This window comes from Melopsittacus undulatus, chromosome 6, assembly GCF_012275295.1.
Source record: "Melopsittacus undulatus isolate bMelUnd1 chromosome 6, bMelUnd1.mat.Z, whole genome shotgun sequence".
In the NCBI taxonomy this organism is placed as follows: domain Eukaryota; kingdom Metazoa; phylum Chordata; class Aves; order Psittaciformes; family Psittaculidae; genus Melopsittacus; species Melopsittacus undulatus.
In genome coordinates this window covers 19,213,298-19,233,528 of record NC_047532.1, presented here as the reverse complement: position 1 = coordinate 19,233,528, position 20,231 = coordinate 19,213,298, and the positions used below count along the sequence as shown (strand labels likewise).

The 20,231-nt window shown below is 50.0% G+C and overlaps 3 protein-coding genes across 8 annotated transcripts in view; 1 reads left to right on the top strand and 2 right to left on the bottom strand.

The window, feature by feature from the left end:
• Positions 1 to 316: 316 nt before the first annotated feature.
• On the bottom strand, positions 317 to 6,080 carry MUTYH (mutY DNA glycosylase). Of its 5 annotated transcripts, none has more exons than XM_034064060.1 (16): positions 5,280 to 6,080; positions 4,970 to 5,103; positions 4,153 to 4,192; positions 3,723 to 3,796; positions 3,548 to 3,589; positions 3,402 to 3,473; positions 3,096 to 3,209; positions 2,814 to 2,911; positions 2,390 to 2,534; positions 2,214 to 2,289; positions 1,954 to 2,139; positions 1,642 to 1,787; positions 1,268 to 1,420; positions 1,070 to 1,171; positions 717 to 853; positions 317 to 643 (listed from the first exon to the last, which is right to left on the bottom strand). In XM_034064060.1, exons 1-15 carry the CDS (start codon positions 5,386 to 5,388, stop codon positions 749 to 751), a joined length of 1,596 nt encoding a protein of 531 aa, XP_033919951.1. In that variant the 5' UTR covers positions 5,389 to 6,080; the 3' UTR covers positions 317 to 643; positions 717 to 748. The 5 variants fall into 5 exon arrangements, with proteins under 5 accessions (XP_033919951.1, XP_033919952.1, XP_030906613.2 ...); XM_034064061.1 differs by having other exon boundaries at positions 1,070 to 1,120; XM_031050753.2 differs by lacking the exon at positions 5,280 to 6,080 and having other exon boundaries at positions 4,153 to 4,256; positions 4,970 to 5,046.
• TOE1 (target of EGR1, exonuclease) lies at positions 5,614 to 10,556 on the top strand. The gene is made up of 7 exons (XM_005151263.4): positions 5,614 to 5,952; positions 6,023 to 6,063; positions 6,209 to 6,305; positions 6,432 to 6,590; positions 6,907 to 7,166; positions 8,412 to 8,583; positions 9,617 to 10,556. Exons 1-7 carry the CDS (start codon positions 5,839 to 5,841, stop codon positions 10,406 to 10,408), a joined length of 1,635 nt encoding a protein of 544 aa, XP_005151320.1. The 5' UTR covers positions 5,614 to 5,838; the 3' UTR covers positions 10,409 to 10,556.
• Positions 10,557 to 11,761: 1,205 nt separating this feature from the next.
• Positions 11,762 to 20,231, bottom strand: part of TESK2 (testis associated actin remodelling kinase 2) — an 83,835-nt gene continuing 75,365 nt past the window's right edge. For both annotated transcript variants that reach the window (XM_034064096.1, XM_031050819.2), the window contains 2 exons: positions 18,604 to 18,739; positions 11,762 to 16,659 (listed from right to left, as the gene is read on the bottom strand). In XM_034064096.1, coding sequence (XP_033919987.1) covers positions 15,647 to 16,659; positions 18,604 to 18,739 — 1,149 coding nt within the window. In that variant the 3' untranslated portion in view covers positions 11,762 to 15,646. The remainder of the gene's footprint in view (positions 16,660 to 18,603; positions 18,740 to 20,231) is intronic.

Sequence of the window (20,231 nt, the reverse complement as noted above, 5' to 3'; positions counted from 1 at the left end):
CTTTGCAAGGATGCTCCTGTGCACCACAGTCAGAGAAAAGCCACAGCCTGAGCACAGGAACAGCCTGATGGAAAAGGGCAGGATCCGTGCAGGGCCCAGGGCTGATGCCTGCCTTTGCTGCAGAGATGCTCTGGGTGCCACATCTGGGGTCACCAGCAGTTAGTGCTCAGCTGAGGGACTCATGGGTGCATTAATGAAGTAATCCCTTGCTGTCCCCTGCCCAGATGCAGGGATCCTGCAGGCCATCCTCACATTCAACCACGGGCTACCCCACAGCTCAGCTTGGCACAGTGCAAGAGACAGAAAGTCACTTACAAAACCCACACACACTTTAGATTTATTATTAGAAAGCCTGTGGCTCAGGTTCAGTAAAAACAAGTGTATAAAAAGGGCTGTGGGAGGCCGGGAAGGGAACAGCAGGATCCACAATCCCTGCCTGGCAGATGAGGTGCCTGCAGGGACAGGGCTGCAGGAGCGCTGTGGCCACAGCCTTCCTGCCGCCACAAGCCCACAGTGCTGGAGCAGTGATTGTATGGAACCAAACAACCCCAGGAGGGCAAGCGTGGCTCCTGGGGCATCCAGGACCATAGGGGCCACATCAAGGCACAATTCCCCATAGGGGTGCCAGGGAGGCTGGTGGGTTCTGCAAGGAACAGGACACTGTTACAGGGCTGTGTACAGGGCAATGCCATCCCCACACCACAGGCAGGACTCACGGGGCTCTGGTGGTCCCATGTTGAAGGTGCCGTCACGGGGCAGTTGGTGGCCGGAGAAAGGCGCGGAGGGAGAGCTGTGTCCCAGGGCCGGTGCTGCCTGTGCCCCCTGCCTTTGCCCCTCGCTTCCGCTTGGAGCCCTGGGGAAACACAGCAGGGCTCAACCCAACCCCACGGCCCCCACGGATCTGCTCTGGAGCAAGGGGACCCTGGTACTGGGGACACCCAGGGGCAATGCCCCAGGATGGGGATGCTCCTTGGCCTCAGCACCAACCCCAGGGGAGCTCCAGCACCAGACACCAGAGCCTGACTCCCAGCAGCTCCTGGGGCCCCACGCACCCTCCAGCAATGCTCACCTGGCTGGGGTTGCTCCCCTTCTCTCGCTGCTTCTCACATGCCTTCAGGATCTGAGGGAAGCACAGGAGAGCCCAGAGCTGAGGAGCAGCCAGGTCCTGGAGCTGGGGCAGCCCACAGAGGTTGGGGGAAGCCAGAGGCTCTCCCGGGAGCACTGGGAGGCTGAGGGAGGGGAGGAAAGGCTCCGGGGGCCCCAGTACCTTCTTCATAGCTGTGGAGACAGCTGAGGCATGGAATTCCTCCTCTGTCACCCAGCGAGATGGGGATGAGGCAGGGTCCAGGGTCACGTCCCCATCCAGGGACAAGGAGTAGACCACGTATGTCTGGTGGATGTGAGAGAAGATGTGGACGACCTGTGAGGGGACGGGAAGATGTGTGAAAAGGGCAACAGGCAGCAGAGGATGCACTGCACAGCTCCCCCACAGATGCACTAGGTCTGCCAAGGCTCTGAGGAGTGGGGCAGGACTCAGGAGGGATGACAACAGGGAAGGGGGGAACCCTCTTCCCCCCATGCTAAATCCCCCATGGCTGAGCATGGGGGACTCCCACTGCATCCATCCAGCTCCAGGCCCACCTCTCCGATGAGCTGCAGGTCTCCAGCCACCACAGGCTGCCCTATCCAGGCCTGGAGGTGCTCTGCCAGTGCCTCCCTCTGCTTCAGCTCCTGTAGATCCTGAGCCACTGGGAGACTTGGAAACTCCCACAGCCCAGCCAGGAGACCTGGAGAGGGCGCACGGCAGGGATGTGAGATGACAAGGGGCACATCTGGGGATGCTGAGCCCTACCACAGCCTGCAGGGACTCCTTTCCCCATCCCAGCAGCATGGACATCACTGGTGCATCCCTCCCCCAGGCTGCCTTCGCCCCCTCCTGCCCACCCCCATCACCTGAGCTGGGTCTCTGCACGATGAGGTACTGGGGGGCCCTGAGGCAGCCCCTCCACTCCAGCACGCACGTGGCTGCTCTCGCCTCCCGTGGCTGCTTCTTAGCTGCTTTCCGAGGGAAGTTGGTGACCCCCAGGCTGCTGTCCCAGGGCTCCGCGGCCGGGGGGCACAGGGGGCAGCCCCCAGCACCTGCAAACACCCAGGTAACGCTTGCCATAGGGCTCAGCCCAGGAGCTACATCAGGGGTCTCCCCAGGTGCTTACCACAGTCCTCAACATCAGGCACTGGGGTGGCTTTCCCAAGCAGCTTCTGAGAGGCAGAGGCCAGCTCCTTCTCCACCTGCAAGGAAGGGACAGGGATAAGGACAGGCTCATCCACCACCTCACCCTGTCTCCATGCATGGTAACCCCTTAAGGCCTGATTTTGAGGTCATACTTGCCTTGAGCCATGCTCGGCAGTGCTGTCTGACAGGGCACTCCCCGCACAGCGGGGCCTTGGGCACACACACAGTTGCTCCCAGCTCCATCAGGGCTTGGTTAAAATCTCCCGGGCGGCTCCTGTCTACCAGGGCATTGGCCATGTCCCTGGGAGAAAGAGCAGTGAGCAATGTGGGGCTCTGCAGGGAGAGGGCTCAACACCTTTGCCTGCCTCCTGTCTGGGAGGGGGATGCTCTATCCCAGGCAGGCACAAGCAACACAGCTCCTTTCTCCACTATTGCCAGTAGCATCTGCTTCCCAAGAGCTCCCACACCCCATGGATCTCTCCCTTTGCAGGCTCAGCTGCCAGGGCTCCCAAGTGATCCTGCCCTTGGCCACCAACAACCACAGACACAGCCTGGAGCAGGGATGGAGCATTCCCCTTACCAGAGCTGGTCAATGACAGCCGGGCTGCTGGAGTCAGCACCAATGCACCTCAGCCGGCACAGGACCCGGATCACGTTCCCATCCACAACACCAGTAGCCTGGGACAAGGAGCAAGGGTTACCATGCCAGGAGGTGCCTGTGCTCCCAGCAAGGCAGGGAGCTGGGGGGCTCCTGGGACAGAGAGAGCACACAAGGCCCTGGGGAGCCCCTGGTCTGTGAGACCCAGCAGCAGGACCTGGGTGTCCGAGAGGGGACACAGGCCCACTGATGTCCAGCTCTCACCTGCCCATACGAGATGGATGCGATGGCTGCTGCCGTGTACCGGCCCACTCCTGGCAGCAGCTTCTGCAGGTCCTCAGCTGTCCTGGGCATCCGACCGGCCAGCTCAGACATCACCTGGCAGAGAGGGCACAAGGTCAGGGGAGCAGCCAGGGGGGCTGTGTGTGACCCCCTTTACCTGTGGTAAGACAGGATCCCAGCCTCTGTAGGCTCGTGCCAGCAGCACACAGCCCCAGTGAGACAGGGCTGCTGTGAGCCAGGGCCAACACATGGACCACAGGTGCCCTCCACATCCCAGCACCAGGGCACCTTCCTTGCTGCTTCCTGCAGACGCTTCCCTCTCGAGTAGTAGCCAAGTCCAGCCCACAGCTCATTCACCTCCTGCTCCAAGAGACAGTGCAGTGTTAGGAAGAGCCATGAGAGCAGGGAGAACACCCGGTCCTAGCAGTGCTCACCTCCAGGGATGCCTGCGCCAGAGCCTGCAGCGTTGGCCACTTCTGCATTATAGCGGAGAGAGACAAGTCAGGGACAAGCAGAGCCGTGCTCTGCAGCCAGGGTTCTGCCACAGCAAGTGGGTAAGTGCACAAAGGGGCAGCCTGTGGGCACAGGACTCTGTAGGGGAGCGGTTACCTGCATCCAGCGGTTGTAGTAGTCGATAACTGTAGCCACCTGTGTCTGCTGGAGCATGATCTCAGACACCCACACTGCAGGGAGCAGGGCAGGGATCAGAGCAGAGGCATCACTACCACACACACCTCCTGCTATGGCCATGTTAGCACTGACTGCATGCATTACACCAGCACCCAAACCATGGGGCCCCTTCCCACCCTTCACCTCCCCACTGGCTGCTGTACAGGAGCTTCCTCAGGCCCCATGTGGGCTCTGCAACCCTCCAGCACCTTGCCAGGAGAGTCAGTGACTCTTGTGGCCACTCCAGGCAGCTTGTTCCAATGATGGCGACTGAAGCCATATTTCCTCGCCAGGCCACATTGCACACCCGTGGCAGGGGGCCACAGGGAGCAGGGCACCCCATGGACACCAGGGTGCAGTCTCTACTCACCTGCATATGCCCGTCTGTCAGCATCTGGCTCAGTTGCTGCCTGAGAGGGGAAGGACATAGAGGATGAGAAACAAGGTAGCACACGACCCTACTGCACAGGGGACCTGCGTATAAAATGAAATTGCTTGTGGTGTCATTTGAACACTGCATGGGAATCTGCAAGAAAACGTTTCCCCCAAGCACTCAGAGGTTCTGAGTTCAGGTTGATCAAGTGAAGGCAGAGCTTCTTCTCCCTGATGGAAGATCCCATAGCAAGAGTTTACCTTAGAGGTTTACCAGAGGAACTGTCCCAGATCCAAGCTCCTCTACACAGAAGCAGTCACAGACAAATCCCACACAAGGGCCTCACAGTTCCCAGCACCCCTCAGACAGATGTTGCTGTAGAGCTGATGCCCACCCCCAGCACCCTGATCACCATCCAGCCGCTTGCTGCCAAGTTGAGCACTAATAAAAACGCTTGGCTGGCTGACAGCAAACACTCCCTGCTGCAAGGTGCCATGGATGCAGGAACAATACGGGTCTGAAAGACAGCTGGACTGTTACTGAAGAAAAGTACTCCTGGTTGGAGGTTTTGCCTGAGAACTGTAGTCTCACCCTGTGTCCTCCTTCACACTTTATACCCTGGGACTGGCTACAAACCACCTGCTACAGAACTGCCAGGACTAGCTGGGAGCACGATTCCATTTCCAGCACTGCCTTCCATGCAGTTCAGGATGCACTGCATAGAGCTACACCGGCGTCACCTCACCAACACCCCCTTAAAGCAGAGGGGCTGGTTCCCCACGACTCCTCCCCGTTTCCCGATGCCCCCCCTTACCCGTGTCCTCCAGGGAAGGTCCCGCTTGCACCTGTCGTACCAAGCCAGCAGGTTCCTGCGCAGGGCCTCGGTCTCAGCCGGGTCACTGAAGAGATGCCGTGAGGACGGCGGGGAGGGCGCTGGAGCTGGGGCCGCTGCCGGGGGGCGGCACGGGGTCAAGCGCGGGCGGGGGTGCAGAAGGGCTGCGGAGCCCGACTGCGGCACCACCGGCCCCGCTGCGGGGCGGACGAGCACCGGCAGCTGCCCAGGAGGGCAGCGCCGCTCCCCGGACACCTCGTGTCCCCCCAGCCCCTTCCCTGCCACCAGGCACCTTTGCGGGGTGAGGCTCCCTTCCGGCTCCTCCGCGCAGGCGGGGCCGCCCTGGAGCCGCTCCTCCGGAGCCCCCCGGCGGCAGCCGCCGCCGCCCGGCCCCGGCTCATGTCCGGCTGCTGCCCCCCGGGACCGGGAGCCGGGGCGGCGCCACGTGAGACTTTCCCGGGTAAACGTTTCCCTCCCAGCGCCCCGCCCACTTTCCGCGCTTCAGCCAATCGGAGCGAAGCGCGGGGCGGGCTGACTCACGCCCTCCCGGTCAGCCCGGGGGAAGGGGCGGGACCTCCCGCTCGCCGGAGCCAATCAGCGCTCCGGGGGAGAAACGAGGCTTCTGCCTTCTCTCGCCGGTCCCAGCGGTCTCACGGAAGGACCCCAAGGGGTTGCCCAGCTGAGCGCCTGTTTACTTAAACATCAAATTTCGGCTAAAAAGGGGTTTTGGAGAAGAGACAAAAATCCCCGCTGGCGGCTGGCAAGAACCGGGCAGGCAGCGCAGGGCAGGACGGTGAGCACCAAGCTCGGCGGCGCCGGCAGCCGCACCGTCGGAGGTCCCGGGCGCGGCCATGTCGCAGCGATGGCGGGTGCCGGTGGTGGACGTGCAGAGCGACAACTTCCCGGAGCTGTGGCCCTCCATGGTGCTGGCGCTGCGCACCGCCACCTTCGTCGCCGTGGACACGGTGAGGGGGGCTCAGTGACCGGTGGCGGTGGGGCTGAGCGGCGCCGCCGCTGACGGGTGTCTCCCTGCAGGAGCTGAGCGGCCTCGGCGCCAGGAAGTTGCTGCTGAACCCGTGAGTGCCCGGCCATGCCGGGGAGGGGGGGGGGGGGGTAGCTCAGCCGGACTTACCGGCACCGGTTGCCCGGTTCCCTTCCCCTTGCGGGGTTTGCTGTCTGCGGTGGGACGGAGGCGGCAGCTCCCGTTCTCCTGCCGCCCAGGTGCATCGAGGAGCGGTACAAGGCGGTGTGCAGCGCGGCCAGGACACGCTCCATCCTGTCCCTCGGCGTCGCGTGTTTCAAGCGGCTCCCGGACAAGGTACGTGCTCGGTTCCTGTCCGCCCAGGGAGCGGAGAGGCTCTACCTAGCCGTGCTCCACGGTTGCCCCTTCGGCAGCTGGCTGTGTTGGGTAACCCTGCCTGGCCTTACACGCTCTGCTCTGCAGCCCGAGAACACCTATCTGTGCCAGATCTACAACCTGACACTGCTCTGCACGGAGGATTACATCGTGGAACCGCAGTCGGTGCAGTTCCTGGTGCAGCACGGCTTCGACTTCAACAAGCAGTATTCCCAAGGGATCCCTTACCACAAGGGGAATGACAAGGTACAAAGTGACTCCTCTTCCACTGCCTTGGCTTGCACTGGTCTTTTGGGGGGTTGCTGGTATTCCCAGGTGCTGGCATCTCCTTTACACAGCTACCCACTGAACATGGGCCCATGCTGGAGTCTTGAGTGCAGCATTGTCCTTTTCACCTCCCTTCTGGTTTATATCCAGGCTGCCACTTGTTGCAGGTGCTCGTCCAAATATTTGCGCCTGTTTGGTCAGAGCAAGTAAAGGCTGTAGGCTCTGTTGCAGTAGGATGAGGACTGCCCAGGGCAATGGCAAATCAAGGCTCATTGACTAATCCTTGCTCTTCCAGGGCAATGAGAACCAGAGCCAAAGCGTGCGGACATTTTTCCTGGAGCTCATACGAGCGAAGAAGCCTCTCATTCTCCATAATGGCCTGATCGATCTGGTGTTCCTCTACCAGTGCTTCTATGCTCACCTCCCAGACAGCCTCGGCACCTTCACCGCTGACCTCTCAGAAATGTTTCCAGCAGGAATATATGACACCAAATACGCTTCAGAGTTTGAGACTCGCTTTGTAGCATCCTACTTGGAGTATGCTTACAAGAAGTGGTAAGTGGGACTCTGGTATTTAAAGCCTGTGGGAGGAAAGGCAGTTGCTGAGTGCACAAGGTGTGATACACCTTGTCTGTTCAGTGGGCAGCTGCCGAAAAAGGATTTCAGAACTGAAGACTGACCACACAGTGCCCTGATCTAACTTCAAACTAACTGACTCGGTGCATGGCTCTGGCCCAGTGGTGTTAGAGGGCCATGGCAGGAACACATACAGGAGAGAGACCCTTGAAACACAGCTAGAGAGCAAGAAAAAACAGGGTTGTGCCTGCAGGGTCTGGTAACTCTAAGTCAGTTTTGCAAGGGAAGGTGCTGTTAAAGGGAGTTCCTTGCACCTCCTGATGGTGACCTGCTCTGTCACATATCCTCCTGCGTGTGACACTTGCATGCAGCCATCTGCGACCCCCATCATCTCCCTCCCAAGCGAGTGTTACTCTCTTGTTCCAGGACACATGTTTGCTTTAAGTGTTGGTCTGGTGCCTCATTTTGTGCTCCCCATGCAATATAAACAAGCCCCTGGCAGCAATACAACCCCTTGAATCTCCATTAAACTGAAGTCACGCTCTGTAGAGGAGAAACACTATTTTTAGTGACTGTTTTATGTCAGGAAATGCCACTTTGACAGGTTTGAAAACATTCAAGATGGCTGTTCTCAAACACGAGAATGCTGTGTTTTGACAAGACAAAAATACTTTTTAAACTGACCTTTTAAATATTTCGACCCACAGATCTGGTTCCATGGAGCCTTCCTTTTGTGCCTGTCAGGCAGCTCTTGGGACAAAAAAACAGTTATTTTTCTCATGAGCTGGAAAATATTTCCTTCTTGTCTGTATTGCTCAGGCTCAACCTATCTGGGCGGTGGCTCCTGGGTGCTCTACATGGTATCTCAGTTTGGGACACTTTTTCTTTATCCATTAAGATTATGAAGACTAATGCATATCTTAGTGCCCTTACTACTTGAAATCAAATCGTGTGTCCTCCTCCTGTAGCTTACCAGAGATGCTGGTGTCTCTGCCTGTGTGTTGGCATAAGAGAAACCAACTCTTGAATCAGTACAGAAACAACTACTTACTAAAGCTGTGCACCAAGGACTGTGTTTCTTCCCAGTAAGCTGTCAAGCTGGGGCTGGAGCTCAAGAGCAGGAAACTCGTGGAGTTGAGATCTGATGGAAAGCAGGGTGGTTGCACCAGCTCCACATTGCGCTGTCAGTGAGTTACCTGCAGTAACTGTGTACTCTTGTTACAGCAAGCGAGAGAACTGCAAGCTGAAGGACTCCAGCAGTCAGCACCTCACCATTGAGTTCTGCAACTACCCTGCCAACATGTCCATTTACATTGACTATCGCCACTGCTCTCTGGAAGAAGAAAACCACAGTGTGGGAGGCGGAGATAAGGTGCCTGTCTGTGAGAAATTTTCAGTAAGTAACTGGAATCCTTGCTTCTTTCCTGGGTCCATGGAAAGAGCAAGAAGTGGCAGGAAGGCACCTGTAAACTTCCCCTTCTTGCTTCACAGTGCAAGAAAGATTTGCAAGCTTCAGGTGGCTTCATGATGGAAAGGGCAATAGCATGCTCTGTTCAGAGGCAGTGAATTCCACAAGGGTGCATTAGGCAAAATGAGAGATTATATGGCCCTAACCAGTGGGATGGTATGAGTAGCGGTACCCATTGCTGTCTTAGGAGGGCAGCAAGTTCTGAATTAGTTTGGTTTGTCCTGAGAAAGAAATGCCATCTCTTCCCTCCCCAGTTAGGTATCAAAAAAAGATTACCTGTGTGCAGCTTCTGACACAGTGTGATCCACAGCACCTTCAGTCCTGGTGCTGCTGCAGCAGTAAACAGAGAGCCCATCTGCTCAGATCATAACTGGTTTCAGGTGCTTCAAGGAGAAAAGGAGCTCCTCCAGATGTTACATGTTACTGTCACAGAACACCATAGGTTGGGGAGATCTCTGTGAGTTTCTTACCTGACCACCAACTCAGTGTTGCTCAGAGCTTTCTTTAGTGAATTTTGAAAGTGTTTAAGGACAGAGACTGCAACCCCCCTCCAGGACCCTGTTCCAGTGCTTGACCACTTACTGAAATATGTAGAATTTCCACTGACTCTTACCATGTCACATCTCCCTGTGCTCCCTTCAGAAGAGTTTAGCTCCATCTTCTCTGTAATCTCCATCTATAGGTAGATATCCACATTCCCTTACCCTTGTCTTCTCCAGGTAGAACAAACCCACTTTCCTTAGCCTATGCTGTGTGCTGCATGTTGACAGCTGCCTGCTGCACTCACTACAGTTTGTCAGTGCCCTTCATTTGTGTTGTGAAGCTGTAACAACACAGCACCCCTGATACAGCCTCACAAGCCCTTAGTAGAGGGGAATAATTAGCTCTGGTCCATGTTATGGTGACAGGATGCTCTAACCAGCACGCTGGTAGGTACAGACTTCTTTCTTTCTCTCCCTAGGCCTATGGCTGGTGTCCAAAAGGGGTGAAGTGTCCACATTCTCATAACATAGACCTCATAATTGATGAGGATGACAAGCTTTGCGAGAAAAAGCGGAAGAAACGGAAGCAGAAATGGAGGCGTCAGAAGAACATAGGAGAGTCTGCAAAGGAACAGGAAAGCTCAGGGAAAGAAGCAGAGTTAGTTCAGAATGGGGAGGATGGACCACCACAAAAACGGGGCTGCTGTGAGCCTCCAGCTGCCACAGTGCTGGCCGAGATCACACCCAACTGCGAGGGCAGGCCACTGGAGGAGAACACGGACATGGAAGCAGAGCTCAGCTCAGATACCAGTGCACAACGGGAGGAGGATCTGGAGAGCACAGAAGGAACTACTGCACAAGCAGCAGCTGTCGTGAGCCCTTCTGCCAAGGGAAATGCCTCTGACAGTGAGCAAGCGGAGGGGAAGTCAGACGTTCCCACTGGGATTGGCTTAGTGAATCACTCTGACACCCCTGAAACTGAGGCAGTGTGTGCTGCAGAAAAGGAAAAGGAAACCCATGGTCTGCCTTCGCAGGGGGGCACACACCGAGCTGGCTTCGATGCATTCATGACGGGCTATATCATGGCTTATGTCTGGATGCTCAAGAAAGAAAAAAACACAGACACTGGTGCAGGGCCCTGGTTGCCAGACTGCCACAATAAACTGTACCTCAGTGGGAAATCAATGCCCCTTCATATAGTGAAGAGCTCATTTTCCAAATCTTCCAAAGCTCACAGCCAGAAGATGAAGGTGGCCTGGGGCAGTGGATAGAGCTAAAGGACTCCTCACTGAACTGGGGGCTTTTCTCCCTTTTAAGTTCTGAAGTTCTTTGTTTCATCAAGAACTGACAAGAAGTGGAGCAAGTTTCTTACTCTTGTTTTAACTTCTGACCCATTAAAATATTCTCCCTTGGAGTTCCCCCTGTTGTTCCTTAGTGGCCTGCTGGGCTATGAGGAGGAGGAGGAAAAGCACACCTCCTCAGCTGCACCCAGGGCTGGCAGTTTCAGTTTAGAGTCCTGCACTCAAAGTGGGTTTTGTAAAAACAAGCTAGGGTTGCCTTTCCAGAAAGACCATATTCTAGCTACTTTAGCATGGGTTTCACTTCTTGCAGAAGATGAAGGGGTAATCACTTGATAACCAGAGGAGGCAGAGACCAAAGCTTCCCACTTGGCATGTTAGAGCTCCAGCTTCTTCCCTTTATACTTACACATGCTGCCACTTAACCGAGTGGCTTAGGGTGGGACAGACCTTTTCAAAATGAGCGTGTGCCAAAGGTCAAAGTCTTACCTACAAAACCACAGCTGAAAGCTCCCAGCTATTGACTCATACAACCAGCTTGACAGAAAGGCTATAAAGTCTCTGAAGAAAGACATGATGCTTCTGCCAGATGAAAGCAGGATTTTCAGGCATTCTTCAGGCAGAGCATTCATGAAGATGTGTGTTTAGTCAGGTGTTACTGCTTTCGGTCACTGCTGGTAGGGTAACTCCCTATAGCCCTTATAATCATTCCCTATCCTTCTGCACAAGTCAGGAAGGAAAAAAACAGTGTTGTCTTTTAAAAGAGACTTACGTGGTTTGAAACATGCACCTGGGAGAGCCATTCTATTTCATAGCTGTACTTCACCTTGGTCTTGGTTACAGGATATGTAGATGAGACCTTTGCTTCTATGAGCCAGCTAGTTTTAGTGCAGGGTAACTGCATGCAGAACCAAGCCACAGCCAGTCTTCAAGCTTCTCAGTAAGGGGAGATGCGGTGGGACAAAAGGCACAGCTCCCTGTGCTGCTGAAGCTGTTTAGGGCTAGAACAGAGCAGCGGCAATGGCAAGCTCCCTGCAGGTTGAAGGCTACCAAAATCCATCTTGTCTTGTAGGTCACAAGCTATGGCCCACTCTGAAGAGGGCTATAACACAGAGGAAAGGAGATCCTTGAGTCTCATGGGTTTAATAGTGTAACACTATAGTAAGATGCAGGAGAGAAACAACGCTAAGGATGAGTTTTCCTTTGTAATTCAGCACTGAGCAATAGCGAATACAATCTCAAGCCAGGTATCAATGTCCTTCATAGCTTAAGTATTCAAACCAGCTTTTTTAACCTAGACTTGTCATCTCAAGCACCAGACTCAGGCCTTGATTTCATTTTTATTTTGAAAGCAAGTTGGGAAAGTTTACAAAACCTGACCAAGAAAAAAATTATGAAAATATTTAACTGGATTCATCTTTGGTTACTTCTTATTGCAGTTCCAATGAACCATACACCATTTCTAGAGTTCCAAAAGGTCAATCAACATAAAAACAAGACGTGCTTTCTTTACATAGTCATAAATATCCGCAATATTAGAAAAGTCGTGTTGCAAAGATTCTTTTTCTGGCAGTGTTAACTTACTATTATACACAGGCTACAAACTTCTTCCTAAGCTTTTAATTACAAGTGGAGCTATTTACAGACTGCAAAATATTAAGACGTAAAACTCCTTCATAAATACGAAAATAGATCATCTCGCAAAGGTCTTTATACTTAATCAAATATCTGGCTGCCCCTCCTCCCAAAAAAAGGTTATTTGTTTTGCATAGAAATGTAGTGACATGCAATATAAACAATAGCATTAAGTGCAAACAGGAATTATTCAAGTCTCTTTAGTTGTACTGGCAAAAAAATACCAATGTTCTGTTACACATCATACATCAATACCTCTCCAACAAGTCTACTACAGCCCCTTGTCTGCACTGCTTTAGAGGGGCAGCAATTCACATGCATTTTCTCAGTTGCACTTGATCAACCTGCAACCACCACAAAAATAGCTTATAACAGACATTTAAATGAATTCAACATAGAGAAATTTAAAGTGAATTAAAAACATCTTTGATCTCTTCAGGGAACCTAGCAATGTGTAGAAAGTGTTTTAAAAGAGCAAGAACTACTCCCATAAGAAAGTCAGAAATCATGATAAAATCCAATCACAATAAAACTTTGTTACATCACTATAAAACAAGCAGTTTGCTGACCACGTTTATATTTGTGTTCAGCAGTAGCTGTCAGAAAATGGCCCCCTGTAGAAAAGCACCCTCAGGCAGAAAAACTACGAGTAGTTACTACGTGCAACCTAGATTCAGCTTTACACTGCCCAAGGGTGAGATGTAGTGAGTGCCAACTGCATCTGGACCCTTGGAAACACTGGGGTTTAGCAAGCACTTAGCTAGTTCTAAATAGCCTTTTACTCCAGTTTCATACGCAAGCCTCTTTTCCCATGCAGACCAAGAATCCAGGAAAGGCCTGAGCTGCTATCCCTTGGTGTTTCTGACAGCCACCCCAGTACAAAGAGCTAGAGAAGTTGATAGATGTGCCCTATACATGTCAGCTGGCTGTGCTTAGAGTGGACACTTCAGAAAATAAAGTGTTAGCCATGCTGCTTTGTAAGAAACCTGTTCAGGGCCCAGGATTTTAAGAGACTCTGGTGTAAGAAAAGAGATGAGGTCACTGTGATGGGTGCCACAGAGGTACCGCAAGGCTGACTGCACAGGCTTTGCAGTCAGTGTCAGAGAGGGCAACATGCTTCATGATGAGGTGTCAGTGCTGACAGCCAGGGCAAACCCAAGCCACAGAGCAGCCAGAGCATGTGTGCTCTCCAATGAGGCCGCAGGCAGTTGGAACATGCTGGACAGCTTCCTCACAGCCTGGTGATCCAGAAGTAAACTATTCCTTATTATTGCTTGTTTGTCTGAAGTCACACACCTAAAATGCATTTTGTGACAACAGAAGCTGGTGCTGATGGTTTCCCTCCTAAAAGGTTATAATTGTATAAAAGATACAGGGGAAAAAGAAAAGCTAAAATAAAAAGCAGTCACCATGCAGGCTGCTAGCTGGCAATTTGGGTTCTGCTGACCCTGTCCTCAAAGCAAGTTACATGCACAGTGCCAGCCATACAAGCTGTTCTGCACTCTGCAGACACCAGCCCTGCAGACAGGTTACACAAGACAGACTACCCTACAGATGAGCACCTTCAAGAGGCAGAGAGGTGTGGGCCAAAAGGGGTGATGCTGGAAAGCACAGGCATTTTCACTTTCACACTGCTCACAGCTGCCTAATCTGGCATGGACTGTGCTGAGTAACTCTGCAACACTGGTTCTCATTTAATTCTTCGCAGCCACTGCCAAGGGATAACTGCTGCTCAGATTAACACATACTTCACAAGAGGAAGTCATAACTCAGTTACCTGCACCTCTGAAAGATAAGCAACTCAGCCAATAAAGAACTAAGGCTTTCTCCATCTTCAAGACAGGAAGAGTAGGTATAGACTTGCTTCCATCAGAGACTAGCTGACATTTTCTATCCTTACAAGTGAGCAGGAAGAGAGTTTAACAGGCTACCTGGGTGAAATTCCGGGCTCCACTGCATGACCATCTATCTGCTCAGCAGGTGTGCAATGCATACCTCAGTTAGGAATGATAATAATAGAGGTTAAAAAAATCATAATTTACAAATCCCATCTTGTTAGGACAATGATAGTATAAAAGGGCAAGATGCTGCACAAACAGTATCACAGACCAAGCTTTCTCATACATTGCATCTCAGAGCTGGTATCTCTGATGCTGGCTCCAGCAAGCAGCATTAAAGCTTGTGCTGCTGCTGCTTCTTTCATATGTACCTGCTGATGGAGAGAAGAAAAAGAAGAAAAAAAAAAAACTAAAAAAAGAAAAAGATCATCCCATTCAGTGTCAGGAGAAGCCAATAAAGACAACAGCTTCTTTATGGAGGATTAAAAAAAGGTTCATCTCAGACAAGCTAATTTTCTTCAGTTTGACAATTCAAAACTCTTCTGTGAGCTTACTGTCTATCCTCTCCAAGAGTACTTGTGTGGCTGCAACACTGCTGGCCTCCCCTGAGCAGGGGATCCCTGTCCTCTTTCAAGAAGTCTGGTTTTAAATAAGGAGCCTTCATTACTGCAGTGATATTACCAATGAGATGGGATGTCATACCAGAGAGGGAGGTGAATGCGACCCTTCCAGCTTAGTGGTAGAAGTCAACTGTGATGTAGATACTGTATTTAACTAACTATTCTGCAGAAACAGATCATGACGTCCTTTCAGCTCTTCAGAGGCAAGAGCTCACATCCAAAAGCTCTTTACAACTGCTACTTTCAGGGACAGTTTCTCCAGCAGGCCAGAAATGACAATGTCTGGAACATGTCTCTCTCCTCTTGTGCCCTGGGCAAATCATCCTCCACACATTTGGGTTGAGACACATGAAGAGCTGTACAAGGAGGATAGCGGTGCTTACCACATCCTGCCTCCCTGCACTGACATATGCACATCACTACCAAATCCCAAGGGAAAATGAAATGCCAGGGAACAGATTCTTCTTATCAATCACAAAGTACTTATCATGTGACTCAGCCTGCAGATTGCAACCAGCATAAGGGGTTTTGGTTTTGCTGCTTTTGAAAGAGCTTGTTTAACACTGCAGCAGCATTCACAGCATCTCTGGGACTAGAGAGCATCCCTATCTGCTCAAGAGAGCTCTGAAAGATCTCTGTGCCTTTTCTAAAACAGAGGCTCCCACTCACATGCACTGCTGAGAATGTTAATGCAAAGTATGCAGTAGTAGATATCTGCCCTAAGAGCAGGTGGTCAGTCAGAGGAAGAGGAAAAAACTTCCTACCCAACATGGAGCTTAAGGCCTTGAAATGCTCCATGCTGGAATCCAGGTAAAACTGATTACATGGTGCCTGCTCTGGCTGCTACCTCTTGGAAGGACTGTGGGTCCCACATGGCCATTCTGGCTGGAGTAGTTCCCCCTCTGAATGCAAATCAGGGAAGAGAATAAGCACAATTTGAACTAAAGTTAAAATAATCAGTCTCTCCAGACACTACCTGCAGCTATCTGTTTGACAGCCAGCTTCTACCATCTGCTGAGTCTCTTTCAAATGTGAAGCCCAGCACTACAAAAAAACAAAGGTTTAAGTGACTTGGAACAACTGTTCCCTCAAGGACACGCTCAGTGTGAGCCCTCTCTTCATATATCACAAGCTGACTGTGTGCTGCCACTTGCGGAGATATTGGAGGATGTCTGAGACAATGGGGCAGGACTGTCCCCATCCTTCTCCCTGAAGGGCCATGCCTCTCTCTTCAGTTCAGTAGAAGGACTAATACTGAAGAGAGGCTTTGTAGTCTCTAGCAGAGTATTTTTCAGCAGGTCATCTTCCACCTCCATCTCTTCAGAAGGGACACAACCTGCAAACACTTGTGAGGAGCCACGTCCCTCAGAGTTCACTGAATTCTCAATTGGGAGCTTTTTGTAAGGTAGTGGCTCAGGCTGGGCCAGCACTAATGGCTGATTACATGCTGGATCTCCACATGTGTTCTCAATAGGGCAAAACCCATTTTCCTCCTGGGCCACTGGCCCATCTGAACAGTCCATATCCTCATCTTGTCCTGGTACAGGAAGAAATCCTGATCTGTGAGGCTTGGCTTGAAAGGGAGGAATCTCTGACACGCCATATTTACTGCTGCTGAGGAGTTTTTGCCTAACCTCTGCACCCAGCTGGATTGGGTCACACCTGCTGACAGTTGAAGACAGTCCCCCAAACAGTCCATATTCCTTGTGTGGCAGTTCAGGAGAGAGCGGAAGTGATCTGCATCTCCTCCCAGGAAGAAGGGAGGTTTCTTGCCAGTCTGTGCTATAGGCCTGTCGGAACTGGGACTGGCTGGCTTTCCAGCTCCCACCTGCCTCTGGAGAATGTAAGTCAAACACAAGGGAAATCACCGACTTGCTTGGCATGTCAAAGAACTTTATCTTCCCCCCTTTGAGGTCCTCCCGGGCACTGAAGGGATTCACTTTCCGGCCTAACCCTTTGTTAGGCGTATAGTAGGGGTCCTGCACATTGATCTTCCTGGAAGGCTTGCGGGAGAAGATATCAGACTGGCTGCGTGACAACCAGATATTCCGACGTGGACGGGGTGACTTCGGTGGGATCTTATCATCCAGGGAACTCAAACGTTTGACTCCTGGTCCTTTCTCAATTGACCCTGAGTAGAAGAAGAGAAATACTCTTAGCTTAAAGGAGCTATATACCTGCATGTCTGCTCCCTCACAGAGATTTCATGACAGCTGTAAAGAAGAAGCTGCATTTCTGATATTCCAAAGCATCTTCCATAAGCACATGTCTGCTCATTCCTTACAAACAGAAGCACATTCTCTTCTCCTCAATGTATTACTGGTTTCAAACATGGCAATTTGCCATGTCCATAGCTTTTAAATGCAAGGCAGTCAAAACTGCGTTTAAATATTCTCTCTTCCTTACTCATGCATCAAGCTTATTAAGTTATCATGAAGACTTGAGGAAATGTAAATTCATTTAATGCCACCTTGCTTACCTTGGCTGAAAACTGGACTGCTTCTTTACATTTTATGATCAAATCTGCTACCCACATTATGGGGAATGCTAACTTGGCAAGACAGAACTGTCTTCAGACAATACAGAGCAAAGAAAACTGTACACAAGCTTGGTAGGAATGAGGAAGACTTTCCCTCTTCTATCCAAACCCTGTACTTCAGGGCCCCTTCAAACCTCCTTGCTGCCAGTACACTGAAACAGCAGAGACGGCACAGGGTGGTCATGGAGAAGAAAATTTGTATGTTTCTAGATTTACCATCCTGGCTTCCAGCAGAGGTTGCCCAAGATCTGTCAATGATACTGACCATGAAAGAGAACAAATACAAAACATGGTTGCAAAGGAACCAGGACTTTTTCACCCTGATGAGAAAAGTTTGAGACTAAAATAAATTATGTATTGCTAGAACAGGATTGAAAAACTGTAATTGTTTAGGGCAAGATGCTAACTCCTTGGGTGCTTGAAACATGCATCTGCCACTGGATCTCCAGGTGTCTCTTAAAGAGCTGTGGCAGAGCAATAACAAGCTGATATAAAGAAGTGATATATGCTTTTGATTACTATTTCCAGAATAAGCACATACAGACTTTCACTTTTCCCTTAAAAACTGCCACAGTTTAGACTGTAGTCACTCCACCTAGGAAAGACTATGTAAATCAAAGCACAGCATGTAACACTTCTCCAAGATGATGCTCATTTGACATGCATTCCAAAGGGAGAATGCCAGGAAAAGAAAAAAAAGAAAAAACAAGCAAAAAAAACCCCAACAACAACAAAAAACATTTCCTTTTGAACCCACACCTCTTTAAGATGCTTTCCAGGTGTGGGAGAATTAGTACATGTATGCACTCCATGTAGTCTCAAATACAGAGCTTATTTCAATCTATAACCATATTACAGATCGATATATATAGATCTATTGCATATTTATACATACACAATATGAGAAACTATTTTTATCGTACTCTAAATTTCCAGTGCCAGAAGTCTACTAACATAAAAGATGCCCAAGTCAGAACATGCCCCTGCCTCCAAGAACTGCTTGCAGTTTGCTCCCAGCACCAGGTGGCACTAGGCAGCTTCAGAGAAAACCCTTCATGGCCAGCATTCCCAAGGAGATCTGGGATTCATCTTTTCCCCAGTCTAGGTACTTTGTAAATAGCTTTGCCTCTTGTCTGCTCTTCCTCCTGAAGGAAGTTAAGAAGCATCTAAGAATTATATACAATATACATCAAAGAAATTATGTATATGCACTAAGTATGGCAGGGGCAAAACAAAAGTTGCTGAATTCTCATGTACTATTACCAACTTACAAAACCATTCCCAAGTGAATTCTAAACTTCCCCTCAAGAGCTTGTGGGCAGAATCTTTTGAGGCACTTTAAGAAACAGCTGTTTGTTTTACCTAAAAGACACTCTGCAGTGCAAAGAATATAGCACTGTTCCAGAATAATTTACAGGCTTTGAGTAAAATGATTCACAAGCTGTAAATAATACTCTATATAGCTGAAATTCCAGTTTTCAAATACGAACCAGTGTTCATCGCCCGCAGCAATGTTTGTACAATACAGACACTTACCTTTGGGTTTTCTGTCACTGTTGTCGAGGTTCAAAAACTTTCTCTCTCTCTCCGTGTCCTCATTTCTCAGGCGGTTTAAAATACCCTCCAGTGTTTTGACAATATCACAGAATGAAGGACGCAACTTTGGATCCATCTGTGAATGCACACAAATCAAGAGAGTTCATGGGGGTTTGTTCAGGCCGTTCTTACTTACACAGTGGACAGATAGAGGGATAATCTGGAGGAACTGAGGAAATTCAAGACTGTTTTAAGAAGTGTATTGTCACTGCAAAAGAAATAAATAAAGCAGGGGAAAAGTAAGTATTCTGTGCTAGTTTAAACTCTTCATTTTGTGATCAAGTTGTAAACACTCCATAAAGAAGATGCATTTTAAATTGAAAAGGTGGAAAGCTGTTAGATTCAGGGCTCACAAGGGGGTTTGGTTTGTTTGCTTGCTTGAAAAAGCTTTCATAGTTCAAGGAATTCTTTCTGGACTCCCAAATTATCAGTCAGAGATTATACATCAACATTATTTCAAGAGGATTAAAGTTTGTGATTCTTCCATCATCCCCTTGTGGCTTTAATTAAAATCTACTTAAATGTCATTACTGATTTTGAAATTTAAAATGTTGCATCTCTCCATCTGTTAATGAACCTTTGTGGGTGTACTGGTCTGTCTTGTGGGGAGCAAGATTGTTTATATCATTTGAGAAAGTAATAGAACAGCAAAAAATCCATCTTTGCCAAAGTAAAATATCCTTCCCCCCCCTCATCAGTATGCATTCCATTTGTATTTATCAGTATGCGTTTATTTATTCACCCTAGTAGGAACAGATCTCTAAACTAAGTCCAATCCTAAAATCATACTAGAAGGCAAGCAGCTCAATGCAAGTAGTAGCTTAGAAAGTATTCCTTCATTTTGAACACTGACCCTGTATATATGTTACAGGCTTAACTACTGTAGGTAGCAATTTGCAATTCAGCAGCTGAAAGCTAACATCATTACACTAGTAAAAAAGATTCTGCTTGAGCTGATTCCTGTTTCCAGCCCTCCAAAAGCTTTTTCAGAGCAAACAAGCCCAGACAGATCTCACCTCGGGTACAAAGGGAACAGTGGTGCTTTGTACACAGCAAACCCTAAAGACCTCCCTGATACTGCTTTGCAGGTCCTACAAGATGGATCTTTCTGAAGACAAGTGGTATGATCAGCAATGCCAGAACACCTTCTAGCAACATAGGGTAAAGGGCTAAGAATTCATATGCACAGTAGTAAAAAAAACAAACCATACTTTAAATGCTCAAGACCGTCAAAAAAGTTGTTCTAATGCAGCACCTGGAATTTCTTGGCATAAAAACCCCCATCTTTTTCTGCTTTCCTTATTTCACTGAAAGAGTAAGGCAGGGGCAACATGAAAGCACACACTCTGGCAAATTTACTAATTTGGGAAGCTTACGGAGTTGTTGCAAGCTATGGAAGTAAGAAGAGTTCTCTGGCTATTTTAATTTGTCTAGGTAAGATCCAGGACAAGAGAAGCAATGGAGAAGAAACTTAGAGCAACATTTGCCTCTTCCATCCCTGAGCAGTCCAGATTCTGCTCAAATGGAATAGAAGGTTTTCCCTCTAGGCAGCAGCTGCCCACAGCTCA